The 26,666-nt window shown below is 41.0% G+C and overlaps 2 protein-coding genes and 1 long non-coding RNA gene across 13 annotated transcripts in view; 2 read left to right on the top strand and 1 right to left on the bottom strand.

The window, feature by feature from the left end:
* Window positions 1-25,176, top strand: part of FIP1L1 (factor interacting with PAPOLA and CPSF1) — a 37,147-nt gene extending 11,971 nt beyond the window's left edge. For 2 of the 4 annotated variants that reach the window (XM_083458284.1, XM_083458282.1), the window contains 8 exons: window positions 3,154-3,247; window positions 4,118-4,274; window positions 8,049-8,075; window positions 8,470-8,524; window positions 11,626-11,681; window positions 16,972-17,185; window positions 20,884-21,021; window positions 22,061-25,176. In XM_083458284.1, the coding sequence (XP_083314410.1) occupies window positions 3,154-3,247; window positions 4,118-4,274; window positions 8,049-8,075; window positions 8,470-8,524; window positions 11,626-11,681; window positions 16,972-17,185; window positions 20,884-21,021; window positions 22,061-22,211 (892 nt within the window). In that variant the 3' untranslated portion in view covers window positions 22,212-25,176. The remainder of the gene's footprint in view (window positions 1-3,153; window positions 3,248-4,117; window positions 4,275-8,048; window positions 8,076-8,469; window positions 8,525-11,625; window positions 11,682-16,971; window positions 17,186-20,883; window positions 21,022-22,060) is intronic. The other 2 variants (XM_083458285.1, XM_083458283.1) reach the window with 1 other exon arrangement.
* Window positions 8,540-10,551, top strand: LOC310657394. The gene is made up of 2 exons (XR_014501738.1): window positions 8,540-9,659; window positions 10,050-10,551. It is a non-coding gene; the product is annotated as an uncharacterized lncRNA (long non-coding RNA).
* Window positions 23,004-26,666, bottom strand: part of LNX1 (ligand of numb-protein X 1) — a 117,482-nt gene continuing 113,819 nt past the window's right edge. For all 8 annotated transcript variants that reach the window (XM_083458155.1, XM_083458159.1, XM_083458158.1 and 5 more), the window contains 2 exons: window positions 24,957-25,115; window positions 23,004-23,706 (listed from right to left, as the gene is read on the bottom strand). In XM_083458155.1, coding sequence (XP_083314281.1) covers window positions 23,571-23,706; window positions 24,957-25,115 — 295 coding nt within the window. In that variant the 3' untranslated portion in view covers window positions 23,004-23,570. The remainder of the gene's footprint in view (window positions 23,707-24,956; window positions 25,116-26,666) is intronic.

Consider the following 26,666-nt stretch of genomic DNA (forward strand, 5'->3'; position numbering starts at 1 on the left):
ACAAACCCCTATCCTTAATGCCACAGTATAAATGTGGGTAATAATAGCCACACTTCTTACATAGAGCAAAAGTGCTAAATCGTAGAGTGCAGTGATATCTGGCGATTAATACTATCAAAACCAGGTAGGTTTTGATCTTCTTTCTCAATATATAAGCATTTGATAACAGGGAAGCATAGAAATAGGGCAAGCTTCACATCAAAATAGCAGGTTTCATATGCTGCTAACAACAGGATACGAACTAGTTTGTAAACCGTGTGTGCCTGTGTATCCCCTTCTTTCCATTGTGGAACAAGTACTTGCCAGACTCATACCTTTAGATAGCTGGTGGCCTCGCATCCCTTCATCGCACACCATAGCACCATACTTTTAAAGTATCAGTTTGTGAAATTACAAAGTAATTCTTTGCAGACAGGATGAACCTCCCAACCCTTAACTTCCATCACTTTTAACAATAACAGCTTTTGTGACAGTTGCCACAATAGTAGGTATACCTACTTCTCTCCAAAAAGGTTGTTGATTACTAGCTCATTGCCTCCAGCTAGATGAAGTGTATATGTCTTTTCTGTCAGTCTTCAGGCACTGATATTTTGTGTTTTGATTTGTTTGGCTATTTAATCTACATGTTGCAGACCCTATATTAACTTTGTTTTCCCACCTAGTTCCTAAGTATAAGATTTTAAACCTGTATTTTTAGTGGTTTCTGATTTGTACTCATTCAAGGGTCCACAAACTTTGCTTGGCTTGATCACTTCTTCAAGGAGCAGGATCTTGGCACTGACCTTCCACTATAGCTCTGAAACTTTAAATGATTTCCAGGACAATCCCTTTGCCCCAGAACCCTTGAAGTTGGGGTGGGTTGGTGAGGCAGGGATCATCATCACAGCTAAACAGTACTTCTGAGATACTTAGGGCTCTGTTGGATTCACTACAGTCGCAGCACAAAATAGGCTTCTAGAAATATTGCCTGCTGATTTTGGACACAATTTGTTGTCTTTTACCTTATTGTCCTACCTTTCCCCCAACTCCAAGGTTGAAAGGAAGGTTGGCCGTCATTGTGCTTGCCAGAGGATGGTAGAATACTGATCATGCTGAGTATGATCACTTAAGTTGAGTGAAATTGTGGACCCGTGTCAGTGTAGTTCATATTATGTTTGAATGTTGAAGCCTTTTAAGTACAGATTAGGGGTCCTAATTTTCTGGTGTATAGTCTGCCTCTGTATGCTTGCTGCTACCCTCTGCCTATTGCTAATGATCAATGCAGCTTCATCTCCTAACCATTATTTTCTGTTTTTTCAGAGCAGGTTACACTATTAAAGATTTAACACCCTAAAATTCTTAACTGCTGGCAAAAAGGTTGTGTTTGTCTTCTGCTTTTAGTTTGCCTGCTTGCGTGTTCCCTTGAAGTACTGTTGAAGATTTCGAGGCTTTTCTTAGGTTATATCCTCATCAGCTGTTTGTAAATTTTGGCTCCTTTGTAACTAGTGTAGAATTCATTCATCCATATATTTATCATCTGGTAGTTAATGTTTGACTTAGCTGTGTTTTGTTTTAACAATATTAAAGTTGTTGACTGTTGTTGCCGGACTATTTCACTTCTGTAGCTACAGGCACTGTGCAGGGATAGAAAAATGTCAATTCTTAAAGGGGAAAACTGGGGTGTTCCCTTCTTTAAAAGTTAATCTGGAAATGATGATGATAGAAGATTTATTGCTTGCCCTTCACTACAAGGTCCCAGGGCAGGTCTCAACAATGTAAAATACAATATTAAAAACAGTTTAGAACAGATTATGTAAATGGCGTGTTAGAATAAGCTATCCACATTTTCAACTCTCTTCTGAGCTCAGCCACAAATTTTGACTGTCCTCTCAGCCACATGAATATTGGGAGGTAAGAGTAACTCTTGAGAGCTAGCTTTTGTATGCTGGCTTTGTGTCATACTTGGAGAGGGAATACTCTGGTTTTACGTTAACTTGCTTTGTTTGTATTTATTTCAGTAGGATATGAATGGTAACACTTTGTCTAGAAACCACCCAACAAAAAAAAGTTGAGGTTTGCTTCCGTTTGGGGTGTATGTTACAGCAGATTTGGGAATGTGCCTGTCAGAAGGATTTATAGTTGAGGCATCACTGCCTGTTCAAGAATTGATCTTCTCTTCTTAGGCAATAATATTTGCTAGGAATTATAGTTCTTTACCCTATCTAAGGATTGAGAGTAAAGGTCAACAGCAGATGACTCCAAAGCTTAATCTGCCTTGTTGGGGAGATCAGCTTTCAGCCTGAAGGCAGGAGGTGCAGAGAGCAGTAACAACATGTATTCCACTTGTTGATGGAGAACCTGGCTCTCACAAGTTGTATACTACTAGTTGGCTACCAGAGTTTCATTTGTTGGATAGGTGCCTTGCTTTATATATGTGATAAACAGCGTGAATAGTTCATCACGTACCTTCTTAGTCATGCAGTCTTTCATTTTAAGTAATCTTGTGAAACTTTAGCTTCTATTACCTCCACCTTTAATTTCAAGGATTTTTTTCTTCAATAGAAAAGCAAGTATATGCTAGGTTTGAATAGATGCCTCTTATGGTCTAAACCACAGCTCCAGTTGCTCGGTCCCAGCTCCTGCCCACCTAACAGTTCGAAAGCATGTCAAAGTGCAAGTAGATAAATAGGTACCCCTCCGGCGGGAAGGTAAACAGTGTTTCCATGTGCTTCTCTGGTTCCCCAGAAGTGGCTTAGTCATGCTGGCCACATGACCCGGAAGCTATACGCCGGCTCCCTCGGCCAGTAAAGCAAGATTAGCGCCGCGACCCCAGAGTCGCCCGCGACTGGACTTAACAGTCAGGGGTACCTTTACCTTTTTATTTCCTCTTCATATTGCTAATTCTCAGTGATACCGCTATATAGTATTTTATATTTAAACAGAAATACAGTATGTTTCTTCTTGGGGGATGACACATCATCTATTGAGATGATCTTGCTGCCTTTAATAAACAAAGAAGCAGGGGGGGAAAACCCTCAGCTGATTATCCTTGTTTGAGTAATAGCCTTTTGAAACGTATGCACAAGGCGTTTGAAAGGCTTGAGATGCGTCCCCCCAGGTCTTTCTCTGGTCTTGTGTGTCAGTGTAACAGTTCCCTTTTATATTTCTTTTCAGAAGGCTTTCTGGTACAATAGATGTGATTGGACAGACGATCACGATAAGCCGAGTAGAAGGAAGGCGGCGTGCGAATGAAAACAGCAACATACAGGTTTCCTTTTTCCCTCTTACATATGCGTATTGGGTACAGCAAGACTGACTTTGCTTTCACCTTAGCTTCAGTTTAAAGAATTGAAAATGTGATGCATATAATATTTGACATGCAAAAGGAGTGAGCAAATAGAAAGCATATATTTGATTAAGCCACTTGTCAAGAAATTGGAGAAAATTGCAGCTTGAAAGAACCCAGTGGCTTGTATACAATGTAACCATCCCATCAGTGTAAGGATTTACACTTGTGCAATGGGACGTCTCCTCCCCCCTCCCCCGCACAGCCACTAAATCTGTTCTTGGAGTTCCCCCAACACTACGGAACAGATTTCGGGAGGGTGTGGGGTATGCATTGGAAAGGAGGGGGAGAAGTCATATTTATTGCTCAAGTGGAAATCCTTGCACTGACAAGACAATGCTTAGTACTGCATTGGCTACAAGTCTTTGCCCCTTGAAAAAGGATACATTTAATTAAAGTATGGCATGCAATGAGTGCTCTTAGGGTGTTATAGTCATCAGCATTCATTACCGCTAATGCAACATAGAATTGAGGGTAATGTTTGGCCCAGGCATGCTCACACTTATGTGTTCCCAAAGTTTCACCTTGCATCTTCTCATTTCAAGTGAGTACACATTTAGAAGTGTTTGTTAGCGAGTGAGAGATCAAAATGCATAGGATATTCCAGCAACGACTTGTATTACCCTTTTAATCTTCAGAGTTTTTACTGAGAAATTTCTCCTGTTTCTGTTGGAAGGCAAATGCACGTTTCTTCATTTCAGAAAAAAACTTTACTTAATCTGTAAATTAGGGGGAACTATGCATCCCCCCCTTTTTTCAAAAGAAAATTGTAATGTTGGTTTTGTTTTGTAGGTTCTTTCTGAACGCTCCAGTGCCGACGTGGACAACAGTTTTACCAAGCCCCCTCCGTTTTTTCCTCCAGGAGCTCCTCCCACCCATCTTCCACCGCCTCCTTTTCTTCCGCCACCTCCATCTGTCAGTACTGCTCCCCCTCTGATTCCTCCTCCAGGTAAAAAAAAAAGATGCAGAAAGGGAAAAAACCCCCATAATTAGCAGTGTTTCTATTTAGATAGCTAAAGTTGTGTTCAGGGTGTGTTTTATATATTTATCTATAATTGGGACTTGATGTTTTTCTGGCCAGTAAAAGATTTGCAATTTGCTTGACAACTTTCAAGAGTTACCTTGGCTTCACATGAGGGTTTTCCACATCTTTTCCTCATCTTTCCTTCGAAGGCATTTTTCTTCATTATTTGCATTTTCTCCTCCACGGGTGAAGATCCCCTTGCTTCACTGACGTTGCATTCAACTACAATTTGCTTCATGTAAGGGTTGGTGACTTGTGGCCTCCAGGCAGAATTGGATCAAAGGAAGGCTGCCAGCTGGTGAAGGAGCAGGGCGGTAGAAATGCTGGCCATGCTCCCATCACTGCTTTAAATTAAAGCGAAGCAATTGAGATGTAAAATTTCCACTGATTTTTAAACCTTTGCATAGGCAAACTGCAAACCTAAATGCTATTCAGTCACCTGTGAAAATGAAATGCATTATGAATCATTTCGCTTACATTAAATCTTAAGCTGCTTTATGACATATACTGTTTTTATTCAAACCATAATTACAAATATTTTGTAACCCAATATACTTGTAAATAGTGGGGAAACGAGTTGAAAATTTCATCATTATTATGGTAAACAATTGTTATTTGGAGTTACAGTGGAACCTCGGTTGTTGAACGTGTCCACGCGGTTTCCGTTTTGAGTTTCCCTATTGTATTGAGGCTTCCACTTTCAGGTTTTGGTTTTCGAAAGTTTCGGAAATCGAACCGTCTTCTGGAATGGATTACGTTCGAAAACCGAGGTTCCACTGTAGTACATAGTGCATGATTTCTATCCATCAAGAAACAAAAGGAGCTCCTACGTTGAACATCTATGGCTCAGTACAGACACCATGGGTGGAATTCAGCATAGCGCTAAAGACATAATTCCATTGATGCAAACGTTTCTGTTGGAAATGCACTTACACAAAATCAAGTTAATTCCTACCCTCCTATGATTCGTATAGGGCTTTCCTTCATTTTCTGTTTGTGTTTTTCTGGGATTTCACATCTCTGCACAGCGGCTGCATGACTTTCCAACCAATTTCATTCCAGCAAGGGAAGGAGGGGAGTCATGAATGTAGTTCTGGACAAACACAGTTTGCTTCTGGATTACCTGGAAGCATTGGGCAACTGCACATGAGCCTCTGCTTCCTTTTCTAATGCAGCAGTTGGCATGAAGCTGGCTGGAAAGTTGCACAGAGGCTTCTGGCAGTAATGCCAAACCACTGTCTGTGACTTTTATTTCACTAACTTAACTGCTGCCTAGCATGGTAGGAAGTGGATGCCTGAGGTGGGCTAGTCTTCAAAAGCAGTCCATACCAACTGCTTCCCTTTTTTGCCTAGGTTCTTTTCCATGTTTCTCTGACCCTGTAAACTTTAAAGGGATTATCGGCCCTACTTTCCATTCTCCGGATGATGTCCCTTTTCTAAGACTTTTGCTCTCTCTTCCTGGCCCCTTTCAGATTTGGCATCTTTGTGGCAAATTGCATTCTTTACTGTGTGCTTAAATTCATATGGGCTAAACAAAGTGGGAAAGAGGAAAAGCTACAATCATTTTTATACACAGCCCAGGTAATGCATTGTTAATGTGTGGTACAAAAAGGCCATGAAAATTTACAGTGCAGTCACGAGCATGGGACTTATATTGCAGTATGTATGTTTAGGATTGCAGCCTTGGTGCTCTTAAACAGGGGTCAGCAAGGTTTACCTTGCCTGGGCCGGTTCACTCCAGCGGAGATCCTTCCATGGGCTGGATTGCGTGCTTCCGTGTTTTTCATTGTCTGTGTCTACGCAGATGCAATTTCCGGTGCCACAGAAGCGAGTCATCGCGCTGCGCCAGTTTAGTGCAGCGCGTGGGGACTTACCGAGTAGGCTGCTCAGTTCGGGGGGGGGGGGGCTCTTGGGCCAGTTAAACGACCCCCCATGGGCCTCTTGTGGCCGATGGGCCTTAGGTTGCCGATCCCTGCTCTTGAATAACATAATTGCAGTTGGTATACAGCTTGCCATGTGATTATGCTGGAAAGTTTTGAACAAAAAGGGAGCAACATTTAAAGTACAGTAATTCTGTAGCATAGCACTTGCATTCGTGGTTGGTTGGAGAAATAGGAGATGTGTTGCCTTCAAAGAAATAGGAATGTAAAGAATAATATTAGCCTAAGCCTTGGGGTGAACTTCTAGTCCCACCTACAAGTAAGAGGCAATCTTAAAGAAGAAGCTTTCATCTGTTGAAGTTCAAAGTTAAAATAAATCTGCATGTGTTGTGACTTTAGTTGAGCCCTTTGGTGAAAGGAGCAGAGGACTGGTAACATTCAGACAGGTTGATGAGATGAGCCCAGCCAGAAGATTTTGTTTGCTATCTCCTGTATTTTCAGCCCATTTGAAAATAACTTATAAGTAGTGGCTTTGGCTTCTCCAGGCTTATTTTAATTTTGCTTCTGCCAGCATTCTGTCTTCAAAGCTCCTACCAAAATAGAACCTGCCCATTCCTCATTGGTTTAAAGAGGGAAAAGTTTCTTGTTAGTTTCTTGTTACCTAATATTAGCTTGGAACTACTGGCCAGAACGTTTAAGCATTCAAATATAAAACATCCTTCAGAAGATCCTTTGAAAAAGGATCTCACTTTGAAGTTTGGTCTCTTGTACTGTGTTCACTTAGCCACTCGTGATGCAAATACCTTTGAGACAAAAAGAACCATCACTGTTTGAAAATATAACACTAGAAAGTTGAATAGCTGCTACTGGAAAGGACTCTCAACTAACAATTGCAGTAATAATGTCTGGGCTAAGATTTTCAGGAATTAGGAATTTTTAAGAATGCCCATTCTGTAGACTTTCCTACAATGCTTTGGAAAAGCAGCTAAATATGCTTGTTGGTAAAATATGTCGTGTCTGTGTTAGAAACGTGGAAGTTATTCTATTAATGCCATAAAGTCAGTGCATTTTTTATGACAGTATGGCCCAGTTAACATTAACCTGTCATTTTACATTTTGAATCTGCTGTCTTGTCTGTTAACATTGAGGATATAAAGGCACAGGTGGGTTTTTGCATTGACTTGTGCATGCATATCCATACGAATGTACAGCGAAAGGAGTACTTCCTTACAGGTGTTCTTTAAACTGATTATTGTTGCATAGGTAACTCCATTAATTTGTAGGGTTAGATCTATAGAACATGCTTAGTGTTGATAATAACACTTTTATATTCCAGATGCTATGAACCTGGAATTCAGTGGAAAATCTTTATAAGATTGTTAATGAAGTTTCCTTGTGTTTACTCAGTGTTGCCTGGATGATGAAGTCATGATAAATACAGAATCTTCAGAGCAATCTGTTAATTTAGGGAAGCAGCAGCTTTAAGTTAATTAATATGGGTGTGTTCCTTTCAGAGAGATTTAAACAGCGACCCCACACAAGGTGCATGCTGTGAAGCCTCCCCGCTCCCCATATTTATGAACTTAAAGCCACTAATGTCACCTTGCATTTGGCCCAAATCCTGTTGCTGGTGCAGCTGCCCACTAATTCATCCTTGGATCAAAGCCCAATATGGAGTGACAGTAGCTGAAATTGCTGTCAACTCTTACTGGCTTTTTAATACGTTGTTGGCATGAGTGCCATGATACCTGTTCTGGTAATGTGGGAATCAGAATAAACTCATTACTGAAATGACTGGGTGCATTTTTTTTGTTTTTAGGTATACCAATAACTGTGCCACCGCCAGGTATATTTATCTGTTTTAGTAGTATGAAACATAATGTGAATGCAATTTTGGTATAGGGGGACAATCTGCCACTTCCCTTTTTAAAAAAATAAAAAAATGTACTTTGATTTCTTTGGAGAAAATAGCTAAAATTCAAAAATAGTTTTTAATTGCCAGGTAAATATATATAATTGAAGAACTGGATAAAATAAATGGAATAGAATAAATATGCTAAGTATAAGATTGCAAGGATATGATGTAAGAAAATAATGGTTTAACTTTGGGCATGTCATTCCTTTTCACTGTTATACAGATTTATCTTAATATATATACACAGCTTGCATGCACTGGGTTTTTCAGGCGTTAATTAGCAGTGATAAGCTAAGGCAACTTCTTTGTTTCTCAAATATTTCAGGCTTCCCTCCCCCACCTGGAGGACCACCACCTTCCCTAATACCGACCATAGAAAGGTAAATTTCAGTTTGTAGAATGATCTCAACTAAGCACGTTTTCCCTGCATGTCAAGCAAGGTGTGGTTATTGCTTCAAGTTTAGAGAACAGCTAGGCATGGCTCTTGACTTGCTCATGCCAACAGCCTCTGGTGGCAGTGGGTGGGGAGGAGAAGATCTATGGAGTCTGTTAGTAGGTGCAGAAACAGTGCAGATCCAGGGCTGCTACTTCTTACTTTACCTTGGGCTAAACTTGTAAGGAGGCAAAAGCAGAGAGGAGTAGTGGTAAGCCTTAGTGAGGAGAGCTGTGGTATATATCATCAGCTGGCTAAAAAATTTTGATGCTTTGTTTTGTTTAATTCTTAGTGAAGTGGTTGCTTGTTGGATTGGTGGAAGCGCTAGGGAAAATAGTGACTAGCTATCTCTGTAACTGCTCTTGCATCTAGTATTTTTTCTGGAAGGTCTCTAGACGCTCTTCCAATAGACAGAAAAAAATAATCCTCCCAACTTAGTTATTTTGAAGGCTCCAGGAGATTTTCAGGTTGTCCTTTCAGTTAGATTAAGCCCTCATCATTTTGTCTAAGATGCTTTTTCTTGCTCCTTTGGGCACTCTTCCCTACAGAGTCTGAACTTTCATTGCCTTATGTACAATCCCCTGTAGAGTTTAGTCCCTTTGTCGAGTCCTTTTCTCCTGCACTGCTTCCTGATTGCCACATTTCCAACATACATTTTTCTTACACAGAATTAATTTGTTCTTCCTTACACTTCTAGTTGAATGACATTCTCCATAAACCTAAGAGGCTGATAAACATTGCTTAAGGTTTCCATTATCTCATTTCTAAAGCCACAGTCCAAAAGTGTTTTATAAAATATTAAACTGTCTTCAAGAAGAAAAATAGCACTCATCTAAGTATGGTGGATGAGGTAAATATAATTAATTCAAGATATATGGGGAGTAATAAAACATATAATAGAAAGTAAATTAAACCATACATATCTTTTTTCGCCTTAGTATTTTACTTATTTCAGCTGATATTTTCCCCATTCAGATGAAACTTGGAGAATGTGAAGTTAAGTAGGATGCAAGTATATTTTTACTTCCCAGCAGGAGTACTGCTGTTCAGCGTCCATGTCTCCCAGCCATGCTGTTCTCTAGGTAAAAGTAAAGGCACCCCTGCCCGTACGGGCCAGTCTTGACAGACTCTAGGGTTGTGCGCCCATCTCACTCAAGAGGCCGGGGGCCAGCGCTGTCCGGAGACACTTCCAGGTCACGTGGCCAGTGTGACATCGCTGCTCTGGCGAGCCAGAGCCGCACACGGAAACGCCGTTTACCTTCCCGCTAGTAAGCGGTCCCTATTTATCCACTTGCACCCGGGGGTGCTTTCGAACTGCTAGGTTGGCAGGTGCTGGGACCGAACAACGGAAGCGCACCCCGCCGCGGGGATTCAAACCGCCGACCTTTCGATCGGCAAGTCCTAGGCGCTGAGGCTTTTACCCACAGCGCCACCCGCGTCCCTTTGCTGTTCTCTAGGATGCTGTAAACCAGAGCTAGATCCACCCTTGGCCAAACTTCCAGTGAATGCATGCTGGAGGTGGAGGTGATTACTATTCCCCAAACATACAGCACACAGAAAGCACACCAGACAGGCATACATACACACCTCTCCTCAGGTGATCCATGCAGATCATCTGAGAAGGGGTTTTACGTGCCCTCTTTTCAGGACAGTCATCTGATGAGTGGGGCAGTTTGCATCCTCAGCCTAGCACTGTGATGAGGACACAAACGACTCCATCCCCACATGACTCTGCGCCCCCAGTGCTATTGCCGCCTGGAAATTGAGCTGGTGGGGAACATATGGTGAGCTTGGGGGTTTACCACCCGTAATGTAAGCTATAAGGAGCTCAAATAAGGCATTCCACTTCTCCTTTCTTCCATAGGTGTCCCTGCTCCCCCAACAGATTAAGCACTCATTATTTCATGTCTGCTGAGCATGGTCACACATCATTGGGCCATGGGAGGGGGCTGCCTCCTAATTTTTTAAACAAAACAACCCAAAATTTGTACTTTTTGCTCCAAGCATACTGATATAGCTCTCTTGTTTCTCGGTGGCCCAATTTTGGCTCCATTTCTGTCAACATTTATCATCTGAGTTGGCTGTTAGTGTGTATGATGAATAGCAGTCTCATGAATAATGATTTTATATGGCAGACTGTCCAACTGCTACCTTCATTCACCCTGTCCCTTGTAGTGAATAAAATAAATGTGTTGATGAATTTGCCACATTTGATTGCTTGAGGGGCAGGATAGATTCCTTGCCACATCAATCTGTGTAATGTTTTGCCTGTGCAGATCTAACAGATGATTATAGCCACTGCTGAGCTGCACAATAAACACTCCTTCCAGTGTTGGGATAGAATCATAGAATTGTAGAGTTGGAAGGGACCATGAGGATCATGTAGTCCAACCACCTGCAATGCAGGAATCTTATGTCTAATGTGGGGCATGCAGGGTTGGTCCAGTTGACCAGATTGTCTTCCGTCATCGCACCAGATGTGATGCGGAAGCAGCAAGATAAGACTAGATAGAATTATAGAATTATGAACTTTGTTTGGACTGATTCGGACATTAACGCAGTAGCAAGAAGATGATCAGAATCCCCCTTCGGATCTTGAAATATGGGTCCCCTCAACAAAATTTAAAATTCGGCTTTGTAATTCGGAATTTGTGATGTGATTTGATTTGATTGGTCGGTTAATAAAAATTATTTATAAAAAAGGAGAACTTTGCCCCAGGATGAGAATGGAAGTCACGTGCTGACAGTGCGGCAGCAGCGGGAGGCTCCATTAGTGAAAGCACGCTTCAGGTTAAGAATGGTTTCGGGTTAAGAACAGACCTCCGGAACAAACAAACCTCCGGAACGAATTAAGTACGTAACCAGAGGTACCACTGTAATGTTAAAAATGACAGTACAACAGAGAGGTGGTTGCACACTGACTTTTAAAGTATCACATGAATGATTACATCCCTGGTATGACAAGTATCACACCCTATCAGCTTCAGCAACCAGAACTCGCTATTTTAAATGGTGAGATGAATTTATTGTGTGCTTCTCTTTCAACAGTGGACATTCCTCTGGCTATGATAGCCGCTCAGCTCGGGCATTTCCATATGGCGGTGGTAAGTGTCTTCAAAACTGCTTGAAAATGGGCTGATCAGGTGGCTACACTTTTAAGTTCATCCTATGTTGAGTTAGCAGGTTAGCAGCTTGGTGCAAAGCCTACTCTTTGAGACGCTTCTAACCTTTATTTTTATATGTAACCTCTTCCTCTTGTTCAGGATGCATTGATGCAAACAAGCTTCTCATATAATAGTTTTTAATTCTTTGGGGAAAATGGTGCTCAGTTTCTGGTAAGCATGTGAAGCTGGTAAGCATGGTGTATGACATATATTCTCCTTTGCACACACAAACAAATGCCATCTGCTGTGTTTGGTTCCTCTCCCTTGTCTTTTAGTCAGGTATTTACTCTTTGTAATTATTACAAAGAAGAAGAAAAATATTTCACCAAACATTTTTCAACCTTCTTTTTATTTTCCTTCTAGAATTTGACAGGCAATAATGTTCAGTGTAAGGGACGCGGGTGGCGCTGTGGGTTAAAGCCTCAGTGCCTAGGGCTTGCCGATCGAAAGGTCGGCAGTTCGAATCCCCGCGGCAGGGTGCGCTCCCGCTGTTCGGTCCCAGCGCCTGCCAACCTAGCAGTTCGAAAGCACCCCTGGGTGCAAGTAGATAAATAGGGACCGCTTACTAGCGGGAAGGTAAACGGCGTTTCCGTGTGCGGCTCTGGCTCGCCAGAGCAGCGATGTCACGCTGGCCACGTGACCCGGAAGTGTCTTCGGACAGCGCTGGCCCTTGGCCTCTTAAGTGAGATGGGCGCACAACCCTAGAGTCTGTCAAGACTGGCCTGTACGGGCAGGGGTACCTTTACCTTTTTAATGTTCAGTGTGCAGACATTTGGCTTAAGTGCAGGTTTTGATAGCAGCATTAATTAGAGACTTGTGTACTGTTAAGTTATATAAGCAGTGCCCATTCTCTCTTCCTCTCCCCCTCTTTCTCCCGCATCTTCATGAGCCAGATTAAAAGTACAGTGAATTTGTAGTGACCAAGCAGCAAGAATGAAGCTCCAGTAAAATGGGAGGAGTGTGTGGGTATGAATGAACAAACCAGAATTTTGCTTCAGGTAACAAAAAACAGATGATGCTCAGAATGACTCCTTTAATGGAAAGCAGATGCCTTTATTAATCTGTGCTCATGTGAAAGTATTGAAACTGCCTTCTCTGTCTTCCATATTTCAGAGGAGGTCTCACATTTGGTGCCTCTATCCTCAAACAGCATATATTATGGGTTGATATTTTCTTCATGAAAGGCTATAAGGGCTTCCTCCAAAATCTATGAGCATTGTTCAGTACGTCTGCTGGAGAGTTATACTGTCTTAAGTGTGATGCAAAGCACACATAAGGGCTGGGTTTCTTTTCTGTGCAAGTGCTTTTGGAGTAAACTGACTGGGAGAATGTGTCACTTCAGAATAGGACATCTGCAGAAATTGTCCCCAAGCACTCATGAAGAAAACACAACAGATCTTAAAACTGGCATCAAACATCACATTCTGAGCATTGATTCAGATGTGTAGACCACAAGCTTCGCATGGGTAGGATGGTGCTTGAAACAGCATGGATGTGAAACTATCTTCCACATTAGGCTCTTTTGGGAACTAGGTACGAAGAGGGGCACTTCAAAATTATCCGAATTATACATTGTAAACAACACTCACTTTTTTGGCACGGAATATGTAAGAGTTCCCAAAGTACGACTAATACTTTATTCCATATTTCATTCTTCGTATTTTGGTTTAGATGGGAATACCATCTTTAATTCGCACAGAGATGCTGCAGATTTAGATGAGAAAGGGAAGGAAGTTTAGTTCTTGGGCCTGATCTGTGAGAATACTGCTCGTCCTGCAGCACAATCCTATTCATGTCTACATAGAAATAAGCCCCACTAAGTTCAGTATGGGTATAGAATTTCATCCTGCCTTTGCTCATCTACCTTTTTTCATATACACTTCTGGCAGCCCTTTCTGATGTTTTTGACGATTATTTCTGTAAGCTATAAAGGACCAACTAGGATTCATCAAAGATGTTTTCTCTTGACAAATAACCACAGGCAAGAACTCAGTGATAATATGTAACCTTCTTACTTGTGAGTCTTAAATTGATTTGATTTGTTAGAGCTCAAAGTTCTCCTTCTGCTTGTTTAATCCCCATAACAACCCTGTGAAATAGGTTAGGCCAAGAGGCAGTGACTGGCCCTAGGTCACCCAGTGAACTCCATGGCCAAGTGAGGATTTGCACCTGGTCTCCCAGGTCCTAGTTTGACATCATAGGTGTTAACTCCATAGGGCTGAGATGTCTTCAACCTCCCAAAGTCTGTTGAGGTTGGGCCTTGTGGAAGTCCTCACTGTGCCAGGCCTCGTGGCAGAAGTGGGCCTCGCAGGAACTTGTGGCAGCAGCTGTTCTCGCAGGGGCTCACTGCAGTGTTTGGCGTGCGTGATGTCACACGTGCGTGTCGCATGCTCAAGCAGCGGGGATCCCCCCCCCATGTTTTGCAGAACTCAGCACCTTTGTCTGATATTCTAACCATTATTCCGCATGTTGACCTGGCTGTGACGTAGATAGTAGAATCAGTATTGCATTTCTCTTTGTCCCTCTGTTCCTGCCTGGTTTCCTCACCACCCCCTTCTCATACTGTGGCTTGGCACACTAGCCCCAAAATCTTGCATTTATCTCATCTAGTATCTCTTCTTGCAAGAAACAGAAAGGAACTTCAGTTAAAAATAGAAGAAGTCCTAAAGCCTAAGAGGTTACACAAGTTTCAGGTACTTCAGAGCACTGAAAGCCTGTACTCTATTTTTTTAAAAAAATCTTTAAAAAATAGTTTCTATTCTCTCTTCCTTGACTATATTTTTGTATGTCTCGCAGAACTGAACCAAGTGCAATTATTTTCCCCCAATATATTTTTATTGAATTTCCAAATTAACTTCAGAATAGATAGCTACATTATTTCATGCATTGACTCCCCACCCACACCTCCACAGTGTTTTTATTCCAACTCTATATATCAAATTATTGTCTATTTCCAATATCCTTCTCCCTTGTCATTTTTTCCTTCTGCTACTCCTGTCTTGAATTTTGCCCACAATTTCATTTGTTTTCCAAATAGTCCAAAAAGGCCTCCATTCTTCTACAAAAACTTCATCATTTTAATCTCTTTATATTGCTGTCAGCTTTGCCTAGTGTAATTAGTTTTTTAATGGTTGATGAGTCAGATTTAATGAGATTTAGTACTAAGATCTGCACCACACTTTTATTGATTGATGCCAGTTTTTTATAAGATTTTATTACGGCTTTATCATAGTACAATACAATAAAAAACTCACCTAAATAAAAGCAGAAAAAGAGAAAAGAAACTGCAGATTCCTCTCTCAAAGGTTGATCTTAACCCTTGTCTCATACAGAAAAGGTGTGGTTGATGGATGCTACATCCATGACGGTATTGGAAGTTGGGGAAATTATCTGTAAAGTCCAGCTATTTCTTGAAATTCTAGTTGTCTTCTTTCTTCTCTTCCACCACCCCCCAAATTAAAAACTAAAGCAAATCATAAAATGTTTTTCCTTCCTGTGGTCAAAAATAACATTTCTGTGATGCAGGAAAATTACAAAAATACAAATTGTTCTGCTGTAGATTATAGGCGATGATGCTGGAAATTGTATTTCAGTAATTCTTTTTCTTCCACCATTTTCTTCTGTTCCATTTTGTTTGAGAATTTTTATATCCACCCTCCCCCGCACCTTTGCATGCTACAAATGGAGCCCTTGAATGCAATTCGCTTCAGAATCCTACTCTTGTTTCCTACCCCTAAGTTCAGCAGTTGTTAACCTCTGCAGCGCTCCTCCTGAGAGTCATTAGATGGAGCACTTGAAAGATTTATGCATCGGCATCACCATCATTCAGCAACAGCAAAGACTAATAATGTATTAATGAGTGAGGCTGCACTCCCAATTAACTGGTGTGAGGAAAGGAGTCTGGGAGTTATGAATTCCCGATGTTCAGGCATTCCTGTTCCCGAGAGGAGAGGCAAGCAGGCACTTTGCTCTATTTCCTTGTCTCTGCTTAGTTATTGTCTCCCTAACCCTCTTAACGTTAGTGGGGAGGAATGGGAGGGATGTTGCTGGGGCTATGCTAGAATTAGTAGTTTGAAGATGGCAGCCTAATATTTGCATCCTAAGCACCCTGAGCTTGAGGAGGGTGGGGCTGCTGGAGCAGGAAACTGGCCAAGGGGAGAGAAGCCACCATTGCCTGTGGCCTGGATGCCTCGGGATCATGCTACTCTTTGGAAGTAAGATCATTGGCTGACTTCCATGTTAAGGCATGGAACCATGGTTAAAGTGTAAAAGCATGATGGATGTGTGTTGAAGATGTTAGCAGTGTAAGTAACTTCTGAGCCACACAGTACTTCTGTTAAATAGCCAGCGATGAATGGAAATGCAGAGCACTGGCCGAGATCTAGTAAGGCCTGTGTGAATGCAAAAAGAATGTCGGGAGTGCAAGCTGAAAAAAAACCCTGTGCACACTTTGGAGCTTCACCATCGCTACATATTGTTCTGTAATTGGAGGGCACGCTGAGATGCTAGATCCCTTTTCTTCTTCAATAAATCCCCCTCGTTTGAGTAACACACACCTTACCAGAAGCTTTCAACTGATAGCGGTTTCATTTTCTGACAACAACAAAAGCCCTTCTTCTTTTTTAGTGTCCACCTCAAATTAGCTTTTTATCTAAGTAGGTTATGCATTTCCACACAGTTCCCCAGTGACTAAAACACTCCTCGCTGGTGTTTTTGCATGTTTCTTTGGCTTAAAATGCTCAGTGCCTAGTAAACCTTGAGCCTTTCCTTTTTCTGCACCACTTAGAATTTCAGTTTCAGAACTGCAGTATTTAAAGAAGCAACACTTTAAAGTAATAAGCACTTTTTAAGAAAGATCAGCTGTGATCACAAAATAATACGAAAACTTGTGTTTTAAATAAAGTACCATTAAAACACTACCGGCGGGCAATCCTTAACTGTATATGACTTTGTGTTTACTGCTGTGAATAGTGTTTGCTACTAAGAAAAGTAAGCAAGTATTGATACACAGCAGTTATCCAACAAACAGACTGGTATGAAATTAACCTGAGAGTTAATTGTTACATGTGGTAAAGTAGCATGCAAATAACAGGCCTAGAGTCACTGAACTTGCCTTCTAGGCTTCAGCTAAGTATTTAAGATTGGATGCCATTGATTTCATATCACACTTTTCCACTGTTGTCAACTTTTTTTCTTTCTAATGCTGGCATTTCTTCTTCTTCTTCTTCAGTCACCTTTCCACACCTTACAGGCTCTGCTCCATCGTGGACTAGTCTCATGGACACAACCAAACAGTGGGATTATTATTCAAGAAGAGATAAAGAGAGGGAGCGGGAGCGAGACAGAGATCGAGAAAGGGATCGTGACCGTGACAGGGAGCGAGAGCGGACCCGAGAAAGAGAACGAGAGCGAGAGCATAGCCCGACTCCTAGTGTGTTCAATAGGTGAGTTTGAGGGTTATGTCTAATGCTGCTTGATGGTGGGAGTTTTGTGTCTGTACTAGAGACATACTTAAAGTCAGCATGCAGCTGTGTATTCTCAGGGAACAAGGGGTGGGGCTCACATTTTGTTTGTCGTTGGAACCATAGCCAGCAATTTCAGATGCAAACCAGAAGTATGACAATAAGTGGTACATAACAAATGCTTTGCAGGCAAATTGTGCTGAGCTGATGATTTTTGTTCTTAATTCCTGGGAAGGAATTGGCTCTAAGCATTCAGAACATTAATAATAGAAGGGCCTAATGGGTTTGAGTCCCCTAACCATCATTTTACAGCTGAAGTTCCTACAGTAACTGATTCCAGTCTAAAACTTTCAATTTATACTGCTTTTTGAGTTCAGTTGTTCTGGGATGAGAGCTCTGAATACCTGAGGAGGAATAAAGTACTGTTTGCTAGCAGTTTCAGCTATGCCATTCATCCTGTTAAGCAATACCAGGGCTACAATACAGTGGCTACAGTATTACATAAACTTTAGCCCCTTTTGTTTATGCAGCAGTTAAGCCCCACATTTCCTCTGTCTGGTGATCGTTGAATACCATTTTCACATGGCTTTATCTTGACTATTTCTAATCATTTTTTGTTCTGCCTTCCACTTAAAAAGGGTTTATGCATTGGGTATTAAATTGGGTTTTAAAAACCATTGTTATAGTTTTCCCTTGTAGGTCAGCAAAACAAGTTTGCATGATCTTGGTTAACACGGGATTAAAAAAATGCTATGAGCGTTAAAGAATTGACTTGGAAGTATAAGATGACGATGATGATGTTTTGTTCATATAAGACTTTTGTGGGGGTGGGTGGGTGATATTTTGTGTGTGTTTTGTGTTACAAATTACTGGGTCAGTGTGTTAGACGTTAAGATCAATTTAACATCTGTTTCTTAGGCAGCTTGATTGAAGGCCAGAAAAAGCCTGGTCATTCAAGGGTGCTTGAAATGAGCCTTAATGTTTTCCAGGCCCAGAGAAGTCTCTGTGTTGCTGCCAGACTTATCAGTCAGGGAAGGGGTGGGGAGTGGAGTGGGGTTTTTTTATGTGACTAAATTATCCAACATCTGCAGTAAAGCTGCTGCCACATGGCGATGTGAGAAAGCAGGGGGGCCTTGGTCTAGTAAAAACTTGATTAGGGGAGTAACAGGGAAAGTGGGAGGCTTGAGAACGACAGACCATGTAGATATGACACCCTTGAACAAATTTTGCTTCATTGTTTAATAGTCCTGTTTTTAACAATTATTCAGCGGCTTATGAAAACATTCTGACAAATGAATAAAGAAAGGGGGGGGGTGGAATGCACACAGACTTTTTACCATTTATAAGTGGATACCGTGACATTGGTGTACCAGTATAGCTTTTGGTCTTGTAGAGAAACTTAAAAATTAGCACCCACAAGCCATGAAATGTGGCATCTGCTCTTCACGTCTCTACTCTCACACTAGAAATGGTGGCATGTCTGAAAGGAGTCTGGGGAATTCGCCTTTAAGGTGCCTCTTGTAACCCCCCCCCCCAACACTTTGCAATTAAATTATGGAATCGATAGCTCAGTTGGTTAGAGCATGGTGCTGATAATGCCAACGTTGCAAGTTCAGTTCCCATGTGGGACATCTGCCTACTCCTGCGTTGAAGGGGGTTGGACTAGATGATCCTCAAGGTCCCTTCCAACTCTTATGATTCTATGAAATTAGTTATCAATTCAAACTAAACAAGATGTCTGTTTCACACTGAGCAGTATGTGGTGCACTATTTCTTTTTTTAGGCAGTAGCCTTACATGGTCTTTTGAAATGGCTTCCTTCAGAAAATAAATGTTGGACCCCTGTTGTTATAATTAGGTGGAGTTCATCCCACCCAAAAAGAGTCTATTTACCGTGACCCTTGACAACTGAGAGATATTTTTAGTACCTCAATATTCTTTTGCCTGTCATTTGTTTTAAACTGATTTTAGACTGTATTTTTAAATTGCTGTAACCCACCCTAGGACCTTATTTATTTATAAAAAATACTTGTATATCACAATTTCATTTTAAAACCCCCAAAGTAGTTTATAATAATGCATCCATGTGTGAGCCATTTTTGCAATGGAAAACACAGAGGATTTATATATGTATTTATTGGGGGCTTTAATGGCATACAGTGTGACCCTTCAATCTTTATGTCCAACTCTTTAATGTTTTGCGTACATAATGTATCACAGCAGCCTAGAGCCTCCTTGGCATGGAAGGGAAAGGCCAGGATTGAAAGAACAGTGGAACAAGTCAAAGTAGCCTTTGTCCCTCTTGAAGAGCAGCGGCTCAGATTGAGATGATACACAAGACAGCTCTCCCCTTAAAGTTTAGGGGTTTAAAAAAGAATGAGTCAGTTTCAAGGTGCTCTTTGAATCCTGGCCGTAGATCAGATGAGATAAATGGCAGATCAGAGAAATGTGCCATTACAGCCAAGGGTGCAGGTCCTTAATTTAACACTGTGCGAGTACATCATTATTTGTGGGTAACTTCAAACTCTGTAGTCACTTCAGCTATTGTTGGAATACATGAAGGATATCAGCTTGATAGATTGCTGCTTGTTTTAACAAATACAATATTCTCAATGTAGTGTACTACAGGTGATATTGATCATCCCATGGCCATGCTGGCTGGGGCTGATGGGACTTGGAAGTCTTAACAACATGTGGAATTCACCACAGTGGTTACTTTTAGGTCAGCATCATGATTGGAAAGGGTCTTGTGGTCAACATGTAGTCAGCATTCTATCCTGCTTGATGCAGGAAATACACAGTAAAGCATCCCTAACAAAACACATCTAACAGATGGATGTCTAGTCTCCGTTTGAAGACCTCCAGCGAGCAAGAGCCCACTAGTACCTTTCTAGCTAATTGGTTCTGTTGTCAAATTGCTCTTGCCGTCAGGAAGTTTTCCCTCCATGCTCAACCAAAATGTCTTGTGCGCACAGCTTGAACAGCTGCTGTGTGTACCCAGGCATCCTCAAACCCAGGCAACTTTATTCTTTTTCAATTGTAGTTGATCCCAAAGATTAGATGTATACTGACCAACAAATGTATTTGGATAACACTCAATGCTAAACATGATATTTTGAATTATAATTGCAAGCTTAACTGGGTAAAGTAGCGAGCCACTTATTTTTTTTGTTTGGGGAACTTTCATTCTTTTAATTTAGGAGATGGAAACCTTTACTGCAATATGAAGAAACAGATCACATTCCTTATTTTTTTGATGGCATATTAACGGCTTAGCAATATATTTGGTACTCTGTGCCCTGAGATTTTCAAAGGAGGCCTTGAATATTTCTCCTTTATTAAGAGTTAACTGTCAGACTGACAGTCTCTTCTACTGTTCAGCAGTACAGTCATCCAAGACGACAATTTATTTGTAGGTAATGAAATCTGATTTTACTAATGTTGGTATTTTTGATTCCTTAATACATTTTCCATTGTCAGGACTGTACAATGGTAGTTTCACACTGTGTTAGGTTAAAAATTCCCATTTTGGTAATACCTTCAGTAGGAAATTGTGTTCTCCTGAATGTAGAAATCACATGAACACCTGTATTTTCTCTGTGCGTGGGAGGAGACAAAGATTATTGATGCTCCTTTAGCATTTGTTTGTCTGTCTGCTGAATGTTTTTATTTTCTTGCTAGTGATGAGGAGCGATACAGGTACAGAGAATATGCAGATAGAGGCTATGAACGGCATAGAACAAGCAGAGAGAAAGAAGAACGACACCGAGAAAGGAGACATCGAGAAAAGGAAGAGACAAGACACAAGTCATCGCGAAGGTTAGCTCTTTAATAATCTTTGAAGTAATGCTGTGTGGGATGATTGAAGTGTCACGGGAAGACCTTGGCTATTGATGTGCTGCTTTTTAGTTGCTGACATTTAAAATAGCCAGAAGTTGAGAATATACCAGTAAGATATTAGCCCTTGTGTCATATGACCAAGATATAGGTTTCAGCCATGGGTGATGGATTATTAGGATTTCTCAGCCAATTGCATATTTTAGTTGATGCTCTAGAATGTTAAGGAAAGCCTCTGCAACTACATGGCAGCCATGTGTTCTCTGTGTTCTCTTTGGGCAGCGTGAACATTGGGACTCACTTGGGCAGATCAGGGAAGAGGTGGCATTGCTGTCCCCACCAATGGCAGTGGGCTCAAATCTTCCAAGGCGAGCTACTACTAGCAGCAGTGTCAGCTGCTGTTCCTGGGGGGGGGGGCAGTTAGTGGGGGATTTGCGAGCCTGAGGTTCTGGAAGCTGCCAGACAGTGCCCATCTCAGGCATTGATCCTATATCTACCAATGACACCAGTTAAAGCCTGCATTAGATTTATTCTGTTGTGTGAGAAAGGAAACTAAAAGGCGGGCTTAGATTATTAGAAGTTGATCTTGGTCTCCGAGCAACTCTTCAGATCATTGCTGCAAAACTATTTTAAGGCTGCCTCTTAAATGTAGTACTTTCTATGTAGAATCCCATTAAAAATCTCTGTTCTCATAGACCAACAAACTCTAGCCCTATAACGTTACTTTCATTATGTGATGGCAAAGATTTTCATTGCTGCTGTAGGTGCCAGACAACCCGCCCAGAGTAAATGTTGGCAGATGGTGGAATCTAATACTGACAGGTGTTTTTCTTCACTCCCTTTCTGGTTTTAATTTGCCCATGCTTAGGGGTCACGTGGTGATGCCATCGCTTGTACTTAAATAATTAGCTCGATGATGTCACAGGCTTTCAGAAGTAGCTTCCGTTCAGGGTGGTGCACTGAGCTTGAGACTCCCATTTAATAGCTCTGTGTCACATTTCTTTTTCTCGTCCCCTCTTAGTAACAGCAGGCGTCGCCATGACAGTGAAGAGGGAGACAGCCACAGGAGGCACAAACACAAAAAATCAAAAAAGAGCAAAGAAGGAAAAGAGTCGGCTGGTGGCGAGCCTGCCCCGGAACAGGAAAACATGGATGCTACTCCTGCGGAATAGGCATGTGTGATTTTTGTCTACTTGCTTAAATTAGTGCCAGAAATAGACGGCTCTCAATCCTAATTATTTTTTCTGGGTCTAAAAAAATTGCTCTTCATCTTGTTCTGTTAGCATAAAGCGTAAGTTTAATTTGGAATTTTGAAAATAAAAAAAGCATTTTTCATGTTAAAACACATTGTTTGTCTTGCCTATGCAACTAGAAAAAAGGACGGTAACACATAAGGTACACACGGAGAATTGTGCTTGGATAGTGAGGTTGTGCACTGTTACACAAACTCCGTCAAAGTGCAGTGTGCAGATGTTATGCAGAGGGTTTTTTCCCCAAAGAGTAAAGAAAGTGACTGTACCACAAATGAGGTGTCCCATCTGATCAACATACACAGATCCTAGTAGAATGAATTGGAACCAACATTTGTTTTGGCTCTTCAGATGGATACTGTTATGTAACTCTTTAATTTTTAAAACAGCCAGATCTTCAAATAAGTCTGAGTCTTGGCTACTACTGTACAGTACTAAGTAGCCTTTGTATGTGATGCTTCCCTGCTCTCTTTGATCTTCACTAGTTTTCCCCTCAGCTACTTGATCCAGGCAAACCAGGCAATTTCTCCTCCTCTTCTCTGTCTATGCTGGTAGCTTGCTACACCTTCCTTCCTTCCTTTCAGAACTGACCATCACAGAAGATTGTGAGCAAAACTGAGTAAAATAGGGCAGAACACTCGGTCCATGTCACGAATTAGATCCACAGGGGAGAAATGCATTTTTTGTGCTTTTTTTTAATGAAAATAACCTGGCTTTACAAATTACAGTTATTTTAATGGTAAAAATGAAATTTCATTCACAGTTATTACGTACCGGGAAACAAAATATTTAAAAATATCTGATCCATACTGATCACAAAGTGGGATTTCATGTATTCAATCAGACTGCTTTCTATGTCTTGGAATAGATGCTGTCAACATAATAGAAAAGTATTGCAACAGTTATTCAGGAGTTCAGAATATTTGCAAATTACAGGTCTAAAGTGGTTTTCCTTGTTTATAAACTGTTGGTGGAACATGTTTCTACTGCTGCTTGGAATAGATATAAAAATACAAACATGAGACATAGCGCAGTAAAGATGTGTACCCTAACTTATGATCTCAGTAGACTTCCATACTTTAAAATTGCATGTTTTTCTAACACATACCACACACATTATTTTTTTCTTCAGACCATTCTGTTTGTGTTATGCACATTTATACTTCACAACGTTTTCTTTTACAAGTATACAGTTGACCAGAAAGTGGAGTAAACAAACGTCCATATTAAGTGGCTGATTTTGTGTCAGATAATTTTTCGCTCTCCAGTTGCGATACATCTTTATAAAAAAGTGCCAGGCCAGGACACAATGGTGAGAGAAATTTTCCCCTTCAGTTCTTTGAGCATCCTCGCCAAACAGGCATGCACCATACCTGAGATACTCCTACCATTAACTGCAAGGAGGATGTCACCACACCTGGAAGGAGGCAATATAAAATTGGTTAGTGGCACTTCAGCAGCTCCAAGGCAGGAATAGCTTGCACACCCCCACTAATTTTTATCAGAAAGGTAGCAGATATGAGGGGAAATGAGAATAGTCAAGTCAGGTTTTGCTAATTAAGGTATTGCTAATTAATGCCAGCTGAATAGACTTGTTTTATATAAATGCTTCAGATTTCAGTCTGACACTTCCAGAGGCAATGACTTTTATAACATCATGTGTCTGCAAGACTTTTGGGCTGTGTTTCTAGTGTTTTTAATACTCTGAAAAAAATATACCCCTGCATTTTTTTCTAATTTCTTGTTAATATTTTGATTTGCAAACACCTGCATTTATAAAGTTCTCCATTTCACCAATGGAATTGAATCAGAATTTGCAAACCACCCACCTCTTTGAATTTGAACTCAGAAGTGAACATTCCGTTCTTCCCAGTTTTTCCTATTTAGGAATCACTTTGCCTTTGAAAACAGTTATGGTTCTATGTGTCCTGCCCTATAGCTCTATCTTCTGTTATGGATTTTACTGCACTGGCATAAAATTAAACCTACTTTGATCTTTAATAATCCCTTGACTCCTTCCAGGCTTCAGCTTTCTCTGCAGACAAGAAGGTATTTTAAGATTAGTACCATGCCCTTCTCGCTGCCTCAACTGTTCCAGTATAAGCAGAAGTACTGCCACACATGGTGCTTTGTGGCTTGCAACTAAATGAAAGGAGCAAGCAGTTTGAGTACTGCGCCTGGTCAACCTTTCAAACTAAGGGGGTTTTGCACTAGTGAACCTTAGCCCCAAGTGCTGGTTTGATATGTAGCTCAGCAGCATAGAATTGGACCTTTGGGGTCAATTCTCACAAGCTAGGTGAGTAAAACGTACTAGCGGAGGTTGTGACTGCATTTCTGAGCTTTCACATACCTTCCCCCACATACAAAATGTGCTGTGTGGTCAGGCATGTATGCATGTGAACGCCAATATACATAAACACGGCCTGCCTGCGTGATCCATCCATCACAAAACAGGAGTGAAGTGATTTGATGGACAGAGTGTGTATGCCTAATCCCATCTCACATTCCCACATGAAGAGCATGCAAGTTTAAGAGCCCTGTTGTATGTTAATACTGCACATCAAACTGATACGTGAACCAGCAGCCCAGTTAACTGAGAACTGTTGTGATAATCTGGATGGGAATGATTGTCTTATAAATAACTGCTAAACAATGTGGTTTCATTACCTGATTCTTCCATCGTTATACGCTGGTGTCCCTCCAACAATGGATTTGATAAAGAATGGTTTGTTCCCACTGTGTTCTTCATAACCCCCCACGATACTGAAGCCAAGACTTCCCGCTGTATTTCTTCGTAATACAATTTCTTTGCAGCTGTATAAATACCTAAGGAAAAAATCATTCTACTTAATGGTCTGTTGTACAATTAAATCAAAATTATTGATGATATTCTGCTCATTCACCATTTTTTTGGCATATTGGACTTGAAAAGAAATGTATATATGCCAGATCGGTATAGTTTGCACAAACTTGTAGTTTCAGTTTGGATGTTTTACACACACATTTAGCAGTGTTGTACAGACTAAGTTTCACCCATAAATATTCCGTTCTTGGGGTTTTCCGGGGAAACTGTTCTCATCTGCCTGTTTGGATTAAAAACCTAGTTCAGATTATAAAATTGATAAGGGTAGTGACCTTCATGTAATATAGAGCACCTTATTTTTCTGACTGAAGAAGGGTTTTGTACAAATTGTACCTGTCCTGTTCTTGCTGTTGGGTCCAGTAAAGCCTTTCGCAGACACCAAAGTAGCAACCACCCTTTTAGTATCTTTGTCTTACAAGCACTAAGAAAAATATGCTTTAATTTTGAGGAGGTATTTAAAAACAATCCTTTAAAACGATGTTTCCATCTTGGGGGGGTATTTGTTTGTTTGCTTGTTCTTCAGGGTTTTTATGGTACTGCTAGATGAGGCCCTTGGGAACTACAAATATTCACCTGCTGGCAAGATACAGGGTACTTGTTTGTGCAACAGTTAGCTGGCTGCTAATGTGAAAAGCAGGAGCCTCTTGGCCCTTGCGCACAAGGCTCGCTCTATTGCTTTGCCATCTGTGTGGGGCTTTTAGCATCCTGAATCCCATTTCTCATAAAGACATAAAACTCACTAGATTTAACAGGGCTTTCCAAGGTCATGACCAAATGTTACCAGAATTTAGCCGTTATTGATAGCTACTCACTAAGTCACATATCAACATTCTGTTAAGTAAGAGCATGGAGGAAACCAACCTGCTTAAGAGTTTACATAGACAAGGATTTTGAACATATGGAACATACTAAGAGGAGAGCTTGAAGGAACCACACCAGCGTGTGGGCTTAGAGAGCAATAAAATCCACTATAACAGTGAGACCAAGAACAATTCCAGATCATGAGCTACCATATTCCAAAAACTTAACAAATACTAGATTGCATACTAGCTTGCAATTTGCTGGGTGCTCAAACTTTGGATAATATGTTGAGCTTCCACAATACCAAACATATAAAAATTGGGAATCTTCTCTGATGTATAGTGTATGATTTGACCTTTTAGTCAACTGTTGATTGTTGCGTGGAAAGGCAGGGGAGAAATGTAACAAATGTTTGAACAAGGCCTTTTCAAGAATACAGCTATAGTATATTTACAGTTTTGAAAAGAACTGAAGTAGTTAAGACAGCAGCTCTGGCCAAAGGAATCACCTGGCCAAAGGATTTCCTGCAGCCCATCAGAAGCCACGGAAGCCCCGTCAGACGTTCGGCTTCCAAAAATAGTTTGAAAACCGGAACATTCACTTCCGGGTTTGGATCGTCGGGAGCCAAAGTGTTTGAGATCCAAGGTACGGCTGTACCAGAAAAACGTGATGCAGGTGGGTGGCTCAACCAAAAATTTATTACTGTACAAGAA

This window comes from Podarcis tiliguerta (assembly GCF_965153285.1).
Source record: "Podarcis tiliguerta genome assembly, chromosome: 9".
In the NCBI taxonomy this organism is placed as follows: domain Eukaryota; kingdom Metazoa; phylum Chordata; class Lepidosauria; order Squamata; family Lacertidae; genus Podarcis; species Podarcis tiliguerta.